Here is an 18114-nt window from a genome sequence, read left to right as displayed (position 1 = left end):
AAATTTTGGAAGTATTCTTTTGTTCATTGAGCTACTGATTACATTCGTACTTTTCAAAGGGGGTGTACTCATTTATGCTGAGCACTGTGTGTATGTATATATATATATATATATATATATATATATAGGTAAAATAAAAACCTTTTTCATAAGGCAATTTCTACAAAATATATAGTTAAAATATCGATAATATACAAAATAAAATTACACTAAGTTCAGTAGGTGCAGAAGTTACAGAGGGAATTAACTTCATGTCAGAGACACACCTGACACTGCAGAGTGAAATACCTGAAATAAAATCAAACCTGAGTTCACTAAGAATGTCCTTATAGAAGCAGGAAGCTCCCTGATTAGAGAAGGTCTTCCATGGCAGACTGTCCATTCATCTGCCACGGCCTCCACAGAGATCCCTGACACTGCTGGTGTGACAGTGATGAACCTGCAGCAGAACTTGATTTGATCGTGGTTGCTGCTCTTTTCTGGAAGGTCGTCCCTTGGTCTGTAGTGAAACTCCTAATGGCCACTTGCTCAGATGGTTGCTGAGGGACGTGTAGAGGCAGGTAGCTGAAGGTCTCCTGTAGACAATTGCTGAAGCCCTTCTTGCAGCCTGGACTGGAGCTGCACTTGACTTTCTCTTTCAGGAAATGAACGGTCACCTCCAAGATGTCAGCCTTTTCCAGCTTCAAGCTGGGCTTCTTTTCTTTCATTTGTTGGCATAATAATGTTTTCAGTTTGTCGCTGCTGGCATTGATACGATCTCTGCGAATATTCTCTACAATTGGCTTGCGCTGCTAGAAAAAAAGACGAGAATTATTAGACTATACACAGATTAGGGTTAGAAATGAAACACAGCTGTACAATAGATAAATATATTGGAACATATTTTCTTACTCTTTTCTCGTGTACAGAAATCCAATGCCGTACTGCGTTTCTGAAGAGCTGTCCGAGGCATTTCGGCTGGCGCTGATTGTCTTACGACGTCTAAGTCCGATAAGTAAGGAGACTGTATGGGTTGTTGTATTTATAAGCGGTTTCAGCATATGGGGGTAAAATTCTGAGAGAATTTACGCCACCAAGAGCCAATAAGTGAGATTTCATGCAGGTACAATAAATAACAGAAAAAGACGCTTTAATAATACCAGAAGTGTTACCCGAAGCACGTGTGACACACCGGGTGGTAAAGAGACACGTGAAACCAGCATCCCTTTTACGTGGGAAAATCGTCACACGTGTGAAAGTCGGAAACTGTAAAAGCTTTCCGGATACCGCAGCTAGGGATTTTTATTGACGGGATATTTCTGCAGACACGCTCCGTCTCCTCCTCTGTCAGTATGGGGAAGTCAGTCTTCCGTCTAATACTCCCATTCCGTTTAGCAGCCCGTCGTTTTGATAATGTCTGCTATTAGGACTGATCTCCTTGGGAACTGAGACACCGGATTCTTTCCCAGTCCGTTTAATCCGGTATTCCTTAAGATAAGATACGAAACGTGTAAACACTGTTTAGAGGTAAACTGTGAATATCTTACAGAATAACTAGTAGTAAATATCAGAATCAGCTTTATTCGCCAAGTGTGCTGGGGCACACAAGAAATTTAGTTCCGGCTGCTAGACTCCCTAGTACACAGACAATAAATGACACTGTACAAACAATAAATTTCACTATACAAGAAATAAAATCTGAAATATACACACATGAGTGACACTGTACAAGTATAACGTACAAGGTTGAGTGCAAACATTGATTAAAAAATACAAAGAATCGGACTGAGTTTGACATTAAGTTAAACCAGCATTAAACTGATGTTAGGGTGTTTACGCACGAATTCTGTTCCGCATTGCATTTGATGGCAGTAACATAAACAGATAGCCGCCGCAAGATGTAAGTTGCTCGCAGGCAGCTAATCATGCAGCAGCCCTACCATTTCATCCATCCATCCATCCATCCATCTTCCATACATGCACGATGCGTGTCTTATGCAAGGTCGTGGGGATGCGGATCATATCCTGCAAGCTATGGACGCAAGGCCGACACACAAACACACTTTATAACAGTGCGATGGGGAAAATAACAGCAAAATAAGAGCATTTTTGCTTTATATTCCTATAATAATGCTTTATGGTCCTTTCAATGTTAACTGTACTTTTCGTATCCATTTCTAAAGCGCAGCCCTTTGTAATCGTTTTACTCGTCAGGTAGGGGGCGAACAGGTGCACGTGCCGTGCAGTCCGCGCGGGTCTCACTGCGCAGGAACTTGGTTTCCCGGACGTCACTCCGCAAAATCGCCCCCCCTCACTTTCCGAGTCGCTCAACATGGCGGATTGCAGCCAGGCTGGGAGCGGTCGCCACAGCATGGACAAAAGCATTACCCTCCCACCCGACGAGATCTTTCGCAACCTGGAAAATGCCAAGAGGTTCGCAATAGATATAGGTACCAGCCTGCGGGAGGACTTGCGCTCCTCTGCCTTCTGCGTGTTGTGATCTTACCCACTTGTAGCTGTTGTTCGTACTGTGCAGAGGGGGGGTTCGGTCGAAGCAAGGACCCGATGTCATGCCCCAAAGAAGCAATCACATCGTTTTTATATGATTAGTTTAAAAATGGCTAAGCTGTCAGCTTCAAACGTGTCCCTTCCGAAATCTGCAGGAATGTTTCCGGCACTGAAGCAAAACGAACGGTGCCGATTTCATACCTATTTATTTATTCGGCGTCCGGTTTGTTTTTACTTTGCACCGTAGTATCATGCTTTGCCATACTGTACGACATAAACCTTTCTAATACGGTGTTGTATACATTTAATATAATTTAGTGCTTTTATTACCTACATAATTGTTATAATGGCACCGAATGGCGTTTTAGGTGTTATATTATACGAAGCATTACGGTTAGGCCTGTATTTTGATTAATAGGTTTTTGTTTGCTTTCGAAAATCGTACCCAAAAAAGTTACACGTTAACTCGTGTCGCTGACCATCCCGAATGTAATGCAAGATCTAAATACAATAAATAAAATCTAAATGCAATATTGCGTTTCCCTTTTAACAAATTTAAGTCGAAGGGCAGACTGGAATCATAAGAAATGTTAACGTAAATATTACGTTGTAAATGTTATTTACGTCGTATAGTACGTTATTCGAGTACTCTAATTGCGTGTCGCGTAATATATTTAAGTTCTACACAAGGACGTGCAGCCCAGCAAGAGTCGGATCGCCTTTGAAATGTAGGCACTTTGCAAAACCTGTAGTTTATCTCCCAATAAATTTAACACCAGAAGGTGGCAGCTTATCTACAAACCTTGGCCTGTTGTGAGTGATATGTGCCGAAATGTCCTACATGCAGTAAGTTTTTCGACAAACTATGAACTAAGCTTAATGATAGTAAAAATAAAAGTGTTAAAATGGTTGTGGCATGAATCGTCTATGGTGTCCTCTCTGTCCTCTCTTTAGAATCTAATTTTTTAACCGTGATAAGGTTGGTGTCGCTATGCTAATGAAGGTTGCTGTCTCAACAGGTGGGTCTTTGACAAAGCTTGCCTATTACTCCACAGTCCAGCACAAAGTCGCCAAAGTGCGATCCTTCGACCACACTGCAAAAGTAAGTTACCTCTCATGATTTTTCTTCTTCTATGGAGTTTTCAGTGGTTACTGTAAATTATTATTTCCTCTTACACCAAGAGATTTAACTGTCAAATATTAGTCATTCAGTGGCAAGCAACAGTACAGATTTGCTGTAGGGTCTTTTTTCCATCCAAAAATGTTTATTAGCCAGTGTTAATGATATCAGAAAAAAACGACATCTTTTGGTATCTGCCTTACATGGGCTGTTTGTAGTGCAGTAGGTTAGGACTCTGTACCTGTGATCAGAAAGTTGTTGGTTCAACTCCTGTGGTTGGTAGAGTGATTTAGCCATTGGGCCAGTGAGCTAGGCCCTTCATTCCCAGTGGCTCCAGGGGCTGACTGACTGACTCCGCTTTTTCCATTTGTATTTCGCTTTAGATAAAAGCATCTGGTAAACAAATAACATGTAAATGTAAAACATAATTTTACTCTTGATGGAAAGTCACTAATCCATGCTGTTCTTATGGCTCACTTTGAAAATTAGGGGTCTTGCACCACGGCTTGTTCTCAGACCTGTTTTCTCTTCAGTTCTCAGCCTTTTGTGGTTATTGCAATTCTGGGTTGAGGTTTGTTTTTTGGGATGATCTTCCTCCCTCCCTGCCTGCCTGCCTGCCTGCCCACCCACCCAGCCACACACAGTCCACCTTAAACTTGACTCCTTAACAGATAATAAGCAAAACAAAAAGCCACCAATAGAATACGGATCTCCTGCATGCAGATCCTTTGACGCCACCTCCCCCTTCCCCTACAGGAGGTGGACGGGGATCCCCTATATGAGATCTCTGTGCAGGAGGAAATCACTGCCCGCCTTCACTTCATCAAGTTTGAGAATGCATACATCGAGACCTGCCTGGACTTCATCAAAGACCACCTGGTCAACACTGAGACCAAGGTCATCAAGGCCACGGGCGGGGGTGCTTACAAGTTTAAGGAGCTCATCGAGAAGAAGCTGAGGCTGAAGTGAGCGTCTTAGAGCTGTATGGGTGGGTGGGTGGGTGGTGGGGGGGTTAATGGTGTGTGAGGAAGAAGTGCTTTTCCAGGATTCAGCGTCTTATTCTTCTAACCCCCTATGCAGAGCATTTAGTCCTGCAGGTCGCATTCTCAGCAGAGATTCCGATATTCTCAACCACAAATCTTAAAATGCCCGTATTTGGTGTGTTTTTGCTTTTATTAATGTTTGTATTGTTCTGTGGTTGGAGAAAAGTTGAACTAGCAGAAAATGCCCTCAAAGAATGTTATCCAACCCCACTGGAGCAAACTGAGCAAACTGCACCACAGCTAACCCCCCCCCCCTATATGTCTGTCCCTGACCCAGAGTGGACAAGGAAGATGAGATGTCCTGTCTTATCAAGGGCTGTAACTTTGTTTTGAAGAACATCCCCCACGAGGCCTTTGTGTACGCCAAGCATGCGGACTCCGAGTTCCGCTTCCAGAACACGCATCCGGACATCTTCCCCTATTTGCTTATCAACATTGGATCTGGCGTTTCCATAGTCAAGGTAATGTCTGAGAACCGCATGGCTCAGCTCACCCCTTCGCTTTCCTCTCCAGCTGCTCTGTAAAAACAAAAACAAAAAATGTTTTTTTGACCAAGGTTGAGTCTGAGGACAAGTTTGAGCGGATTGGTGGAAGTTCAATTGGAGGTGGTACTTTCTGGGGTCTGGGTGCTCTGCTTACCAAGACAAAGGTATGTGTTTGAGGGCTCACAGTGATTGCGGCATTTTATATGGCTGTGTATCAGTCAACTGATTTTATGCAGGTCTTTACTCCTTTTCTATGTGGGCATTTTTCTAGGCCTTATGAATTTTATCAGTACCCACTGTTAATTAAATATAAATGCAAATTGTTTTAGTGTATTCATGTATGTGAAACCCACGAGTAAACATCCTATTTTTATCTGAGTGACATTTTTATCCCACATACATGAAAAGTAAACTCAAAACCTGTGGAGAATTGACAAGTTATGTAGTCCCCAAAGTAACTCTGTTAAATATAGGAAGCTTGACTGTATCAGAACGTGTCCTGATCCCATTGCTTTGCCGTGCAGGTGTCGTCATACCCAAGCAAGTTATCTTTCCTCTTTGTCCTACTTTCAGCGTTTTGATGAACTGCTTCAGCTGGCCTCCAGGGGGCAGCACACAAGTGTTGACATGCTTGTGAAGGACATATACGGGGGGGCTTACGGTTCCCTGGGCTTGACGGGGGATCTCATCGCTAGCAGTTTTGGTAAATCTGCTACAACTGACAAAGGTAAGAAGCACGTTCATGACAAATGTCCTTAATGTCAGTGCAGTTTTGTTACGGCAGGCAGAGAAGCACCTTTTACCTGCTACGAGAGACCTTGTCTACTCCATGGTGTTATTTTTGGAAAAACCGTAACGTTGGCTCTCAGCCATCAGTGTCCCAGCGACACTGGATTTAGCTGCATGTGTTGTTGACCTCATGCAGTGTTTCAAAGTTATCAGTGAGATTTAGGCCATACTACTTAGGGTTGAACTGCAAGCCTGAGGTGGCAGGAGCTGGAAGCGCTAATTGCTCCTCCAGATGGCTGTCTGTCTTCATCAGCCAAGATCCATCATTCTCCACGTGCCCCTTTCGCATCCCCTGCCCCGAGAGCTGGTTCTGATCGTGGGCCTAGAGCCGTCGCCACCAGCTTAAGTACTGAGGCTCCTAGATTACGAGATAGTTGTGTGGAAAAGCTCGCCGCTCGTTCCAGAGTTTTCCAAGGAGGACATGGCGAAGAGTCTCCTGCACATGATCAGCAACGACATCGGGCAGCTGGCCTGCCTGTACGCGCGGCTGCACAGCCTGACCCGGGTTTACTTTGGCGGCTTTTTCATCCGCGGCCACCCCGTCACCATGCACACCATCACCTACAGCATCAACTTCTTCACTAAGGTGACGTGCCGTCCTTCTCTGACGTTTATTTTCAGCTTCAAACCAGACTTCTTATGTATTGGAGCCGGATGCTCTGCGGTTTTCACCAGCAAATCAATATCTAGTTTGACGGTTTAATTAGGCGCCATGAGGAAGGTTTCCGGTTTCATTGTTAGACACGGAAATGAAGTACCGAGGTGTAAGTACCGTGCACCGGTTCCGCATGCCAGTCCAGCCGCTGTGCGGAGGCTCGGCTTTCAGATTTTATTTGCAGAACCTTGTAGGATCGAGGTTAAATTCGGCAGCTTGTGCATGGTTTTGTCTGGCTGTACGCTGTGCACAACGTCATTGTTCAGGTGGATTTCGTGTATGTCGGACAGCATGTAAGGTGTCCCTCACGGGTGGTTGGGTGTCGCTTTCCAGGGGGAGGTGCAGGCTCTCTTTCTGAGACACGAGGGCTACCTGGGAGCCATTGGGGCCTTCCTCAAAGGGGCGGAGGAAGACAGTAAGGATCTGTGTCTCTTTATTCCCCCCTCCTTTCCCGACCGCTACTTCATCTCCACGGAGATAGTTAGCGAAATGTGAAAATATAGCCTTTTCCCAACCCAGTTAAATTCTGATTGGCTTGAATGAATATGTAGAACTTCCAGGAAATGTACTGGTAGAAAGACATCGATTAAGACTTTTACAGGAATTTTCGATATTACTTGGTATTTAAAGTTATTCCTTTATTAGAATGTTTTCTGTGGTTTAATGTGCTACGCTTGCTAGTTAAACAGTAACTGGTCAGTTCAGCCGGAAAGGTTTTCACTATGATTAAATCCAGCATATTTTAAGTGGATCACAGCTTTTTTTGAGATCTTTGTTCCTTTTTCAACTGGTTCTGGATTGCTCATGCAGTGGGTTCCACTCAAGCTGTTCCGCGTAGAGCTGGTTTGCGTGTGTGATGGCTGTGTGCCCTGGTCCCCTGCAGACCCGAACCAGTACAGCTGGGGGGAGAACTATGCAGGGAGCTCCGGCCTGATGAGTGTTTCCCCCGACTTGAACCCCATGCAGCGGGTGCGTAGCGGAACGGTGAGTCCTTCCTCATTGTCACCAGCAGGGGGAGCCTTTCACTCTACATGCCCATCTTCTGTTAGTATTTTTATTATTTGCTTAAATTACATTTAACAGCATTGGTGTAGAATTCGCAATTATCTTTTAAAACCAAGCTAAACGGTGTATGTATCTGTCCATAATACGTCTATTTTTTTTTTTTTTTGCTTCTTTTCCATATCTTCCATGTTCTTCCTCTGTTTCTTTAACCTTCCCCTTCAGTTCTCCGTAAGTACCACCCCTCCACTCCCACTACCATGTTTGCCATGTTTGACGCTTGAGAAAATGCATCTCCTCACGCTTCAGGAGCCTGAGAAACGGCAGCTGTGTTTAAAGCCGTGTAGCACCCTTCTTGCAGATGCCTCCACACACACACGTCTGCAGATACTCAGCTCCCTACTGGCAGACAACTGGAAACCTCTCGGTTACTTCTGTCGTTTGTGCATCATCACGTAAAGCATTTAACGCATGTGTTCTTTAACGTCTGTCGCAACAGACGCCGCGCTGCCTGATTCATCATATGAACAGGACCATGAGCAGAGGTGGGTATTTCAGATCCAGAAAAATAAAATCCGGACCAAGACTTTGTTTCAACCAACCAGTTGAGGATAAAGTGTCAGAGTAAAATACAAAGTACTCAGCTGGTTGGTTGAAACAAAACCTTGGTCTGGATTTTTACTTTCTGGACTTGGAATGTCTAACTCTGACCCCAAAACATTGGGTTTGAGGCTCAGGATAAGATGCTTATTAGAGATGGGGTGTCCCTTTAGTTTTTACAAAATGCATGTGTTCAAAGCAGCGGGGGGGGAAATGTAGCTCTTTTGATGAGAAAGAAAACTAGAAACTGAAACAAATAGCCCTGGTGACCTGAAGTGACTGTACCTGTGTCACTCGTCTGCTCCATCATTTGTTAGTAGGTAGCTGAATATCTGAGGGGGGGCGGGGTGGCCCCTGCAGCACTTGCCCCTGTGCTTATCGATTCTCTGCTTCTAGCCACCCATCATCCTGCAGCGCTCCGCTACGTCTTCGCGTTTCTTGTGCTCTGTCGTCCCCAATCTGGACAGCAAAGATGTAGTGGTGGCTGTGCGTGTTCACTGGCCACGGCTGGCTGGGAGTCTTACGCTTCTACCGTTTAGCCGGTACTCAAGCTGACCTTGTGGCTCGAAGATCTTGAGAAAGAGTTCAGGAAAGTGTATTGGCAGGGTGAGAAATCAGCTGTGAGGTTTGGTACGGAATGGTCTGTGCAGTCTAGATCTCTACGGAAGGGTATGCCCTTAGACCTTTTGAGAAAGTTTGCGTTCTGCTTGATTTTCTAAAGAATCGCAATGTGAGTCATTGTGGAGAGTCTGAGTGTAGAATCATCTCACGCAGTGGCATGAGTTCCCTGTCCGTGTTGGGGCGTTTGGCCGCTGTTTTGGTCTAGGTGACTGTGACTGACTACTGCGTAGCTGTAGGTAAAGCCACGGAGGTACTTTCTTAACGTAGCTCCGTGTTGTCAGGGTCCTGAAATCGGCTGCCATGTTGGTATGAGTGGTTGTTGGCTTTGTGAGCTGGAGGTTATAGTGGTTGCGCTTAGTCCTCCACACTGGCATGACTGCAGTGGCTTGGTCATGTGCTCTGTCTGCAGTGCTGTGATCAGTGCTCTCTACTTGCTCCCCTCCCAGTTTGATATGCTGGAGATGGACAGGCTGGAGAGACAGCTGGTGAACCTCCCTTTACTCCAAGACCCCTCCTCTTACATCCCTGACACAGTGGACCTGACAGAGGACGCACTTGCCCGCCAGTATTGGCTCTACTGCTTTGAGGAGGCACTGGATGGGGTAACTGGAACTGCCGCTTTTGACTGGCTTAATGCAAAGCTTCAGATTTTTGTAGACTATCAGTCATTCCTACAGGACGCTGTTTATTTAGGCCTCTGATGCTGGAATCGAGGACTGAAATGTGCTTTACAGAGCCAGTTGTGGCGGTAACTGTGCCACCATTTCAGTGCTGTTGTCTTATTCACCTAATGAGAAAGTGTCCTGTAGGGGGATTGTGATGCTTGACGCTCTGATTCTTTGGCATGCCCCCCCTCCCCCAGGTGGTGAATCGGGCGGTGGCTAGCCAGCCTGACCTCCCCCAGGCTGTGGAGCGGGCGGAGAAATTCCGCCAGAAGTATCTCCATAAGCTTCAGACCCTTCGGCACCAGCCGTTGTAGGTACTCCGTACTTCCCGTCTCTTAAGCTCAGTCCTTTCGATGACCCTTCCTCCAGATCGGTCTTTCCTTGGTGTCTCTGTCCCTGTCAGGCCTCTGGAGGCTTATGTAGATATTCATCGCCTTGTTTTTCACCCTTCTTTTCCTTCCACTGAAACCGTCTTGCATTTTCACTGCAGTTCGCATCCAGGCAAAGTCAAAGGACGGTTCCTGTGATAGTTTTCTGATGTGTCAGTGTGTTTTTTTTCCTCTCTGCTAACGTAGCGCGCCTTCTCTTACCTCCCCTGCTAGTGCTTATGGCTCCCTCACTGTCAGAAGTCTCTTAGACACGCGAGAACACTGTCTCAACGAGTTCAACTTCCCTGATCCGTACTCTAAGGTTGGAAACAAGTCTTTCTCTCCCTGATACGTTGCTTTCTGTTTTGTTCTCTATCTCCTTGGTCACCTCGTAAGATTTCGCTTTTCCTAGACTTTCTGGGAGGCTTGTCGTTTCAGGTCAATTCAGCCCGCCCTTAAAGGGGGCCGCATTCGTGACACGACGTCCGGACAAAAAGATATCGAACACGCCAGGGAGAACAGTCTGTCATATGTTTAAAACAACATTGTCTCCTTGCTCACTTTATCATGCCACAACCTCTAGAGGGCGCATAATGTTTTCGATACAGCAGATCCACATACAGAGTGCAAATAATTTTTGTGGCGACTGTGTGAGTCATTTTGATAAAGGGGAGCAGTGACACAGAGAAGGAAACTAAGAGTTTACATGACATTCACTGTTCCACATTAAGAAAACGCATGCATTTCACAGCAATCATTACATAGTTACGACATTTACTACTTGCTGCAAAAACACGTGCGTAGACATATTTACACTGTGTATGTGTATGGTGTGGTGCAGAGCATGCTGGGAACTGCATAATTAGTCCTGCTGACCAATCCCGTGGTATCACATTTATGTCAGTCAATTGGGGAGAGTGGGTGGGGTCAGAACAAACAAAAAAACAAAAGTTTGCCTCTGGGACCCTACACAGTTGGTGTGCCGAAATGGTCATCGCCATGGTGATTACGCGTCACGCTACAACATATGGCCTAGATGACGGTGATGCCGTCAGTTTCATTCGAAGTATCCGGCCTCCTTAAGTATCCAAAGAAGTAAACTAATTCACTGCACTTAAGGCTCGTTTTGAGTGCCGTGATCCATTCCTTTCACCACTTGACTGTGAAGCACCTCGGTTTAGCTGCTATTCTTTGATTGGTCTGTTTTCCACCTGGAAACTCTCGTTCCATCAAGGTTCATATCTCTCGCTCTTTCCAGATCAAACAGAAGGAGAATGATTTGGCCTTAAGGTACTTCCAGAAGGTGGTGAGGTCTCTGGAAAAGCTGACCTGGGAACAGCGGCAGTTTGCTCTGGTCAAGGGTCTTCTGGCAGGGAATGTTTTTGATTGGGGCGCCAAGGCCGTTTCCGAGTAAGTAGTCCAGGTCTGCCGGTTTGACAGGGAAGAGTAAGGGGTATGCTGGTGTGACCAGTGAGTTGCTGCTTTGCTATTGGCCAGTAGGTCCTAGCTAAGATGGCCAGTGATTTTCTGTATTCCCATTGGCCCATCAATTCTAGCTCCCTTATATGCTAAAACACTGTCGAATGCAAATTGAAGTTCCATTTAAAATATATAATCTTGTCTTGCAGTGTCCTTGAATCTAATCCTGAATTTGGATTCGAAGAGGCTAAACATCAGTTGCAAGGTAACGAAAAGACGCATTAGACCTTTATCCGTAGAATTGCAGATATTAGTCTTTATTGTTGGTGAAGTAAGTGCATGATAAGGTCCAAACACTCAGCTGATCATTGCACCTTGATGCCAAATCTCATGGCAGTTTGTTATATAAAAATGTTCTGAGGGCAGACGGAGACGTGATTGGTTGAGAGAGAGCCAATCAGATTGTAGAGGAGGTTAGGCACTCCCACGAGTGATACTGAGCGCCAGTGGCAGTGTGTGTAAACTGACGTGAGAGTAAATATATTATATCACCGCAATCTGCAGGGGTGGGTATTTAATTATCATCCACGGGGGTCAAGTATTGCAAAGCACAGAACCATCTAGTTCATGATAGTCCGCAGTGAATCAATTGAAGTACCTCTCAGAGCCTGTACTCTAGCAGTAAGAACTTGATGGTTTGGCCAGAACAGAAAGGATGCATCCCTGATCTTGGGGAGCATCTTATTGTCATTTATGCATACAAATATGATTGGGGTGATGATTAGGCATCAGACCGATTCACCACCTCTTTTTAAGTATCCTTAATATCCACTGACCCTACTTAGCTCACCTGCTTCTAATGTGCTGATCTGCTCTCCCTCTCCACAGAGCGGCCTTGGCTCGTCGATTGCTACGACCAATGGATTGCTAGATTAAAGGTGAGCTCGTAGGTGCTATTCGATTATAGTCTTATGCAGATGTGGAGAGATCAGATCCAGAAAGTAAAAATCCAGGCCAAGATTTTGTTTCAACCAACCGGCTGAGTACTCTGACTCTATATTCTCTATTTATACTCGTAAGAAGTCAGCAGTCAGCCGGTTGGTTGAAACAAAATCTTGGCCTGGATTTTTACTTCCTGGATCTGAACTCTCCACATCTGGTGTTCTGAAAATTCGAATATAGTCTTATGAGAATTTGTTGGTGTTTTTTCTTTTGTATAATTGTGGAATGTTTAGCATTATGGGCTGTAATCGATAGCCTCTTGTAGATGTTGCTGTTTAATGAAATAGTTGCCTCTGCAGTGTATGTTGTTCTCTGTGTACATGACATCCTCCTCGATCAGTGATTGAATACTGTGTATACTGGCTTTCTCTTGCAGGGTCCCCCTCACAAATGTGCCTTGTTTTTCGTAGATAATAGTGGAATAGACATCATTCTGGGAGTGTTCCCATTTGTTAGAGAGCTCCTCTGCCGCGGCACTGAGGTAAGGGCACCGTCTTGGTCCTCGCGCCGTAAATCTGGCCCAGCGCCGCGGGCGGCTGGGAGTTCTGCAGTCGCGCGCCGAGCCGCCTCCTCGCCCGTGACATCTGCTGTGAGCACATCTCGTGCGAGCTGCCTTCTGCTTTTGCCGCAGATCTTGTCAACCTCTTTGTCTACCCCCCGCAGGTTGTGCTGGCTAGCAACTCGGGGCCGGCGTTGAATGATGTGACCAACAGTGAATTGCAGATACTGACGGAAAGGATCGCTGCGATGGATTCGGTCATTCAGTGGGTATTCAGCCTCTGTTAATGCACAACATTTAAATACTGCTGTGTACTGTGCATCATCAGAGGCATGTCTGACTTCTCTCTCTTGGCCACAAGAGGGGGCTCTCTTAATAGCGTACAATTTTAGCACACTCCTGCCTACCAGAATTTATCTAGGTTCTGGCGATAGGCTGTAATCACATGCTTCATTCTGTGAAGTGTTCTGCTTCATTTATAGTGAACCAGCCATCTTTTCCTTAGGGCTGCGATTAAGGAAGACAGATTGACGCTCGTTCAGAGTGGTTCTAGCTCACCGTGTTTAGATCTGAGGTAAGTGCTTCCATGGAATAATGCCGGATTTATAGTGTCGAAATGAAGTACATCCAGAACTCAGACTTATTCAATATTACATTCAGTGCTCCTGGAAGGTCTTGTTTAATTCTATAAAAATGCAAATTGACTGGCTTCATAAGTCCTTTGACAAGCAATATTTAACATATCTGCACATATGTCCCACACCCACATTTTCTTTTAAGTGTTTTTTTTTGTCTGGCTCATTCAGTTCTGTTCTATCATTCTCTCGCAATTGTAACTGTAGTCCCATTAACCAAATGTTTGGTCTTTTATGTCATTTCAAAGGTATCACTAATTAAAAAGCATCCAGCGATGCTCGTCAAGGAACTTAACTCAGAACAGCTCCTTTCGAACTATAATATTGGTTTCAGTTTATTACGACTTAAAACCTCCGGTTCTTTGTAATGCAATGTATATATTTTTTGTAAACACAAATGAAGTAATGATTTTTATTATAAAATCCAATAAATTTGCAGTATTTGTCCTGAATTCTGCAAGTGTCCCAGGTTGTTGTGTGAGCACTGTAGTTTGAAATATCTGAAATTTCTGTCGACTGTGTGAACTAAAATGTTTTAATTGGTACTGTGTTCCGTGATTTCTAAGGTTAGAGACTAGAGCAGAATATTGGATGCTAGCTTAGTAGATCGATGGATCATAAGTGGCTTTGAAGTAGACATTCCGTAACGCTGGTCCTCTGGCCCAGTGCCTGATATGTGTCCGGACGATGCTGGTGGTCAGTCAGTTCTGCTGGGGAGGGTGGACTTAAAGCTGGAATCGCTCTGTTGGTGGTGCCAGAATGCTGACTGCTGTATAATGCTCCTCCCTCGTTACGGCAGCCGACTGGACAAGGCTCTGGCAGTGGTGGTACGAGAGCGACACACAGACCTCGTGGTGATTGAGGGTATGGGCCGAGCCATCCACACCAACTACTACGCTGCGCTGAGCTGCGAGAGCCTCAAGCTGGCTGTCATTAAGAACTCCTGGCTGGCTGAGAGGCTTGGTGGCAAGATCTTCAGTGTGGTCTTCAAGTATGAGATCCCACCCCAAAGCCCAGGGCTAAGACGGTAGAGTAGTAGGGGGCTAGGGGGTGCGGGGACGCAGTCAGTGTCTGCTGTGGGAATGTATGCTGTGTTGAAAATGTCCACTTTTGTTATGCATTCATACTTATTTTTTCTGATTTATTTTGTAGGGCTACATAAAAGGTATTTGATGGAATATTGTGACCCCATTATGTATTAAGTTTTCGTGTCTCGTCGCTGTGGGAGATGGTGCCCCCTATTGGGCAGGTGATGTAAATGTGCCACTAGTGTCCTGAGTGGCCATTGGGGTCTCAACTGAGCCCGCAAAATGTGGGGCTGGGGGGCGTCTGCCATGGCAACCGGAGTGCTGTCATGATTCCGAAAGCTTTACTTTTTTGTTAATTGATATGGAGCAATGTTTAAACGATTTGATAATTTATGACATTTCTTGATTTTTTGCTTGAATACCTTTAACTGTATGTATGACTTGTAGTTTGGATGTTTTGCCGGAAGTTTGCTACCCGAACCTGGCAACAGGAAAACAACAATAATAAAAACCATATATTTTTTTAATTGGCAAGGATAACTACCAGCCTGTTCATTTGCTTGGAATATGGTTTCTTCCCTGAAGCTGCTGATGTTAGTGCCGTTAAATGAAGCTGTTTTTTACTTTGGTAGCGATCACTTGATGGGATATTTCTCCATTGTTCTCATCGCGTAATCTTGTTGCTCCCTGACAGGCCGACCATCAGTGTTCTTTAAATGATTTAATATCTTTTTTTTTTTTTTTTTTTTTTACTGATTAATGTGCCTTGAGACTGTAGTGGTTAACTTGCAAAGTTGATTTCAGATGGCGTGCCTGTTTTCTCAGTATTTATTTTTTAATTACCTGAAATGGATAATGACATGTAATATTGTTTAAAGGAATGTTACACCCCTTTCCCCCATAAAAAAAGTTTGAACTTGAAGCCAAAGCGAGAAGTATTTCCTCTTGGAGTGTACGCCCATCAAACGTCCATCGTGTGTAAGAATATTTTATTTTGACGTGACATTCTGTGTTTTTTTTAATCAGCTTGGAAAAAGTCCATGCTTGAAATCAAGCCCGACTTAACAGGATTGTATGTAGGATATTGTTTTACAGATGCCACAGTTAAGAGACTTAATATTTAAGATTTCCTGTGATTTGTTTCAAGACTAAGTTAGGTCCTTTTTCATCTCCTGCTTCTGGCATTTTTGCTCCGTTTGTGTCCACTAGGGGGCAGTACAGTACTACACATCTTTGCCTTGCTCCCGCAGCCGGTCTCTTGTATGCGTGTTTTATTGGATGCGAGGGCGAGAACGGGATTGTACCGCACAGCATCGCCTTACCCGTACTGTCCCATTGACTAGTAAAGTGTTAGGCTTGCATTGTCACGTGCGGGTGAGTATCATCTTTGGATTTTTTTTTTTATTATTATTTTTTTAACCAAACTGTTCACTTGTGCGCACGCCCGTTGCAACACAGCGCTGCACCTTACAGTTTAGTTAATTCAAGTCCACGTGCTTATTTACAAGCAACAGCAAGGAGATGGGATGGATTTTGTTGATACATTTGCATTGGGAAAAAGCAGCAACGAGGATAACTAGCATTTTTTCCTGATCGGATCAGTACGGCACTTGTAAACGCGGACGCGTAAGCGTGTTTTACGCATGTGCGTCACAACAAGCAAAAGGCTGTCGAGTTTTTTTTTTTTTTTAATGTGCCATGGCAGGCATTAAGGAAAAAACGCTAATCTTGACCAAAGTTGGTGCTATAGTCCTTTTTTTGTCCAGAGCTTTGCCTGCTTTTACCGACGACTTTTATAACTGTTTTATATTGTGTGTTTGTATATAGTGTGTATATTACAGGATCCACTTAGTCGTGAGAGACTTACGGAGAAATGAATTCTGACATCATTTGAAATGCATTCAGGCGATAAATACCGTATCTATATTTCATTTAAGTCTGAACGAACATTTGCATTGATTGGGTCTCGTTATTTGAAGTATACAGGGATAAACGCGGCGGATCCATGTTCCTGATCCTCAGTAGCTGAGGTTATGTAATGTTCCCACTGCCTTGCAGGGATTGTTCAGAATGAGAACATGAACCTGACTTGTATATGATTTTTGTTTAATAAAGTAAAATCTAAATACTGTTAAGTTGATTATTTTGTGATCTCATCTTCTAACCGCTTATGCTGGGGGGTAGGCTGGATGGGTTGCCAGTCCATCACAGGTTGCATGCAAACATTCACAGTGTTATTCTGTGGGCTGTTTAAAGAGTCTGATTTAGACTAAGTGCAGGTCTTTGGACTGTGGGGAACCCGTGTGACACAGGGAGACGATGTGAAAATGTAATATAACCGAAATGTCATGTCAGTCGCCTTCATTCATCATGCTTCTTTTGTCAGTCACGACTTCCGAGGAATTTCAGTGTAATTAGCAGCATCACTCGAATTTTTCCATCTAGTGCAGGGGTGGCCAATCTCACCCAGTAAGGGCTGGTGTGTGTATGTGGGTTTTTGCTGCAACTCCCTAATTAGATTACTAATTAGAGGACTGATTGGCTGAAGAGTCCTCACACCTGGGTTTGAACAGCTGACCTAAAGGTTACCCCAAAAACCTGCAAACACACCAGCCCTTTGCGGATAAGATTGGACACCTCTGATCTAGTGTATGTGCGATATATTTCAAGGTTAATCTGCCTTGAAAGTGACTTGTGTAGTTGTGGTACGCAGTTGGTTAAACCAGGTAAAGACAATACTTCTCCTGTACCTAGAGCTTGGGGGGGGGCAGATGGACACCCACAGGATTCATGGTGTTCATGTGTTTCTTTTAATGACAGAAGTCAATATAACAACCGAACTAAACATCAGAACATATTTTTTTATGATGGTTCTTGGACCCGGAGTAGGAGAGCTACTCCAACTGATACTCGCAGGAGAGCGAGTCGCCATGTTCACCGCCCTAGGGGCCTTTAAAAACGCAGATATTTTTGTCTGCTTTTCAGGTGGTTGACGTGCCATATTTGCATATTGCATATTTGATGTGCAATAAGATAAATAACATACGGCTATTTAGTTTTAATAAAAGGACAATGTATAGACCTATATGAAAGGTAACCTTAACTCCTGTTGTGATGTAGCGCTATATAGAAAATAAAATGAAATAAAATTTACTTGACCTTCAAGGGGGGGGCAGGGTGCCACTGGGGAAACACTGATATACTTTCATAGCTTAATGTAAAACTAAAGTAGATGTTACCAGGAAAAATCACAATCCGCCTCTAAGGAGTAGCACTCACTCACGATACTTTTCTATCTAAAATATAAAGCTTTAAGTCATTGGTAGAAATTGGCATCTTGGTGATCCGAATTACATAATATGCATTGTGAGGTGGAGCGACACGTTTTTACATGCTTTTTTTATTGACATGAAATTCGTCTTAATATTGTGATAAATGAATGCTGTGGGGGGATGATGTAAAAGTACAAGAAGTGTTACTCTGGTGTAGCAAGTAAATACAAACACTACTATTAGTCACGCACATAATCTTGGAGAAATATCACTTTAATATTTCAAGCGTGGGCTTTCCCAAGCGCAAGCTTGGCTTCATGTGACAAAATCAGTACCTTTGTTAGAACTAAGATTTCAACACTATTTATCGCTGAATAGTTTCCTGTTAGGTCCAAGTCTCACTCGAATGACGACGACAGTAACT

At 44.2% G+C, this 18114-nt stretch overlaps 1 protein-coding gene across 2 annotated transcripts; it reads left to right on the top strand.

Annotated features, from left to right (window-relative positions):
* The first annotated feature begins 2264 nt into the window (after positions 1-2264).
* pank4 (pantothenate kinase 4 (inactive)) lies at positions 2265-16549 on the top strand. Of its 2 annotated transcripts, none has more exons than XM_049022885.1 (19): positions 2265-2429; positions 3507-3589; positions 4364-4572; positions 4928-5111; positions 5207-5299; positions 5709-5862; positions 6329-6510; positions 6913-6994; positions 7463-7563; positions 9249-9404; positions 9665-9777; positions 10070-10157; positions 11094-11245; positions 11464-11519; positions 12143-12192; positions 12633-12737; positions 12920-13020; positions 13261-13329; positions 14190-16549. In XM_049022885.1, exons 1-19 carry the CDS (start codon positions 2312-2314, stop codon positions 14419-14421), a joined length of 2328 nt encoding a protein of 775 aa, XP_048878842.1. In that variant the 5' UTR covers positions 2265-2311; the 3' UTR covers positions 14422-16549. The 2 variants fall into 2 exon arrangements, with proteins under 2 accessions (XP_048878842.1, XP_048878843.1); XM_049022886.1 differs by having other exon boundaries at positions 2296-2412.
* The last annotated feature ends 1565 nt before the right edge of the window (positions 16550-18114 follow it).

This window comes from Brienomyrus brachyistius, chromosome 8, assembly GCF_023856365.1.
Source record: "Brienomyrus brachyistius isolate T26 chromosome 8, BBRACH_0.4, whole genome shotgun sequence".
Classification (NCBI taxonomy): domain Eukaryota; kingdom Metazoa; phylum Chordata; class Actinopteri; order Osteoglossiformes; family Mormyridae; genus Brienomyrus; species Brienomyrus brachyistius.
This window is presented reverse-complemented; position numbering and strand designations above follow the sequence as displayed.

Bases quoted from the DNA above. Each gene is read 5' to 3' on its own strand.
- pank4 (XM_049022885.1), top strand. From the start codon at position 2,312: ATGGCGGATTGCAGCCAGGCTGGGAGCGGTCGCCACAGCATGGACAAA. The intron at 4,573-4,927 runs GTGAGCGTCTTA...TCCCTGACCCAG, and splicing joins GAGAAGAAGCTGAGGCTGAA to AGTGGACAAGGAAGATGAGA. The intron at 13,330-14,189 runs GTAAGTGCTTCC...TCGTTACGGCAG, and splicing joins TCACCGTGTTTAGATCTGAG to CCGACTGGACAAGGCTCTGG.